The sequence below is a fragment of the Sardina pilchardus genome, chromosome 2 (assembly GCF_963854185.1).
Source record: "Sardina pilchardus chromosome 2, fSarPil1.1, whole genome shotgun sequence".
In the NCBI taxonomy this organism is placed as follows: domain Eukaryota; kingdom Metazoa; phylum Chordata; class Actinopteri; order Clupeiformes; family Clupeidae; genus Sardina; species Sardina pilchardus.
Window position 1 is genome coordinate 45,712,393 of NC_084995.1, and position 2,500 is coordinate 45,714,892.

The window sequence follows — 2,500 nt, forward strand, 5'->3', positions numbered from 1 at the left end:
TTATTCTTATTCCTCTTCCGCTTTCCAGCAATTGCATCAGGTGACGCGTGCACATTAACAGACCTGTTGGCGTTTTATAAAATAGGTTTCCACACAATCAGCTCACATCACAGCAACAAGACATGCCATGTGATGCCAGAGAAATACACTCAAGCCGCCAGCGTCCAAGTCCGTCATGGTCGATTACGACAGACAGTCAACGAAGAATAATTATACTACAGATGTGTAGGAACACCGGCGGATGAGTCAGCCTAACATGTTTTAAAACGGGAGTGTGGCTCACTAACCTGAGAGTCCGGAGTCTCCGGTAAATTGTTGTGGCTCGCCGAAACATCTTACCAGTTATGAGTGCGTGCGGCTACCGATGTTATGAATGTAACGTGTAACCGTGTGGAAGGTCATGAAATGGTCTGTAAAGTACTACACCCTAAACGGCATCAATAGTGAACTCATTCAAGCGATCATCATAAACTACTACTCCTGTCTCTCATGCCGTTTACTGTCAGTGGGGGAAGCGTGCTGTAATCGCGGACACACTCCGTCATCTGCGGAAATTCACTAATTAACCAAACATATGTGACCACCTCTCCACATATCATACCGTTTGTTTTCAGTGTGCAGATGATGTAGCGATCTGGTGCCTCAAACGGGGCGACCAATTATTACAAGGACACAGAGTACACACGAAATACGCTTACTTTCTATTGGTTGCGTTACCGAGTAAAGATCGCTGTGATTGGCTGGCTGGTCGGATTGACCTGAACGTTATAAAACAGTGACTGGACTGCCTGATGCACTTCTATCAACATCCCACAGAGGGCGCTGTTTGACAAGAGTTCAGATGCTCATCCGCAAAGTCATCTCCGGCAGCCATGGGACCAGACCTGGTATTGACGGTTAAAGTTTTTGTATCTTTTAGACTCGGATACACTGTAGCTCTTTTAGATTCAGGAGGAGCCGTGATATCCCTTGAGCAATTTCATATATTAACCCTGAAAGGCCTATGTGCTGAAATCATGAAAAAAAACCCACATGGGAATTAGGCTACTGTTCTAGGTGAGTAGGCATACTCATATGAAATGCAAATCAACTCAAATTAGATAGTGAAATAAAGTTTGCTGTGTGATAGTTGTGCACTATTTCATGTGTTCATGTGTCTTAACACAGTTTGCGGTGTGATAGGCCAGTTGTTCAGGCACCATTTCATGTGTTCATGTGTCTTGTAATTCTTCAACTACGGGACATTTTGAAGACTTTTTTTCAGAAAATTCAACATCTTTCAATCACATTTTTTTTTTCATAGTTCAATTACCTGCTCTATCTAGAAACATGCCCTAATAGTGGTCATACTGATTTTACTTAAATAATATATGTTTTTGCCATTTAATTCCAAATGTTTAACTGTCATTTCCATCATACAACAAAACGTGTTTTCATGCAAAAATAGCATAACATCTATTGTTCCAAATGTATTTTATTAAATATTACACACATATCTGCCCAAATATTAAATTGATTAATTTTCCAGAAATGCATGATGTTATTTTTTTATGATTATAAATGATATATAATGTGATGGTCATTTCCGCCACACACAAGTCATTTCCAAGTGTGGTGGAGATGACATAACGACAATACATAGCCAAATTTAATATTTAAAAGCATCACAATTTAAAAAAAAAATGTCCATACCATATGTTTTGTAATTATGTTTTCGTCTGCTATATTTGTTTAGTACTATGAAGCAAATAAACTGCGTTTTAGCGTGGGCAACGTCATTTCCACCTCAACCAAAAAGTGGTGGAAATGACTGTGACGGAAATGACATTTTGCCCCTTTTCATCTAAAATCTCATGATATCTAGTCTTTTGATGCAAGTTGTTAGACTTAGCATTAGATATACAAAAAAACGCACAATATGGCCTTGAGCTTTTCCAGCTGCTTTTGACATCCACATGAATAATGAGCCGAGTGGAAATGACGCCAATAAAAAATATTTTCATTTCCACTCATCTTTACCTGGATCTTTCTTCCTTGTATTAATATCTACGGAAGTCACCCTTTGTCCACCCATAAAACCCTCTGTGGAGTATCTATTACTGTAGTTACTAGGTATAAAAACCTAAAATCATGATCTCAAGATTCTATTTTGTGCAGTGTGGTGGAAATGACAGTGAAACCATGGGACAGGGCTTCATCTTATGAAAAATATAAGAAAATGTGAATAAATATTGCAATATAGAATATGTATGATTGAAATAGACTGTATTTCATAATTTGGACTTGAATTTGACATTATTTCACAATTTGATTTAGAATTAAGAGAGGTTGAATACCCAAAGTCTGGCCTTGGGACAGGGGGAAAACAGTAAAAATTATGCATAAAATACCTCATATTACTTAAAATAAGAATAATTGAGCCATGGTTATTTTTTTATAAGTTGCTCTTAGGGTGTAGTAAGTTTGACCAAAAGAAAAAAGAAAAAATGTTTTTTAGTTT

At 37.6% G+C, this 2,500-nt stretch overlaps 1 protein-coding gene across 1 annotated transcript in view; it reads right to left on the reverse strand.

Moving 5' to 3' along the window:
- The window catches only part of pitrm1 (pitrilysin metallopeptidase 1), a 32,616-nt gene extending 32,085 nt beyond the window's left edge, over positions 1–531 (reverse strand). The window contains exon 1 of the mRNA XM_062530806.1: positions 288–531. Within this exon, the coding sequence (XP_062386790.1) occupies positions 288–334 (47 nt within the window). The 5' untranslated portion in view covers positions 335–531. The remainder of the gene's footprint in view (positions 1–287) is intronic.
- Between the last annotated feature and the right edge of the window lie 1,969 nt (positions 532–2,500).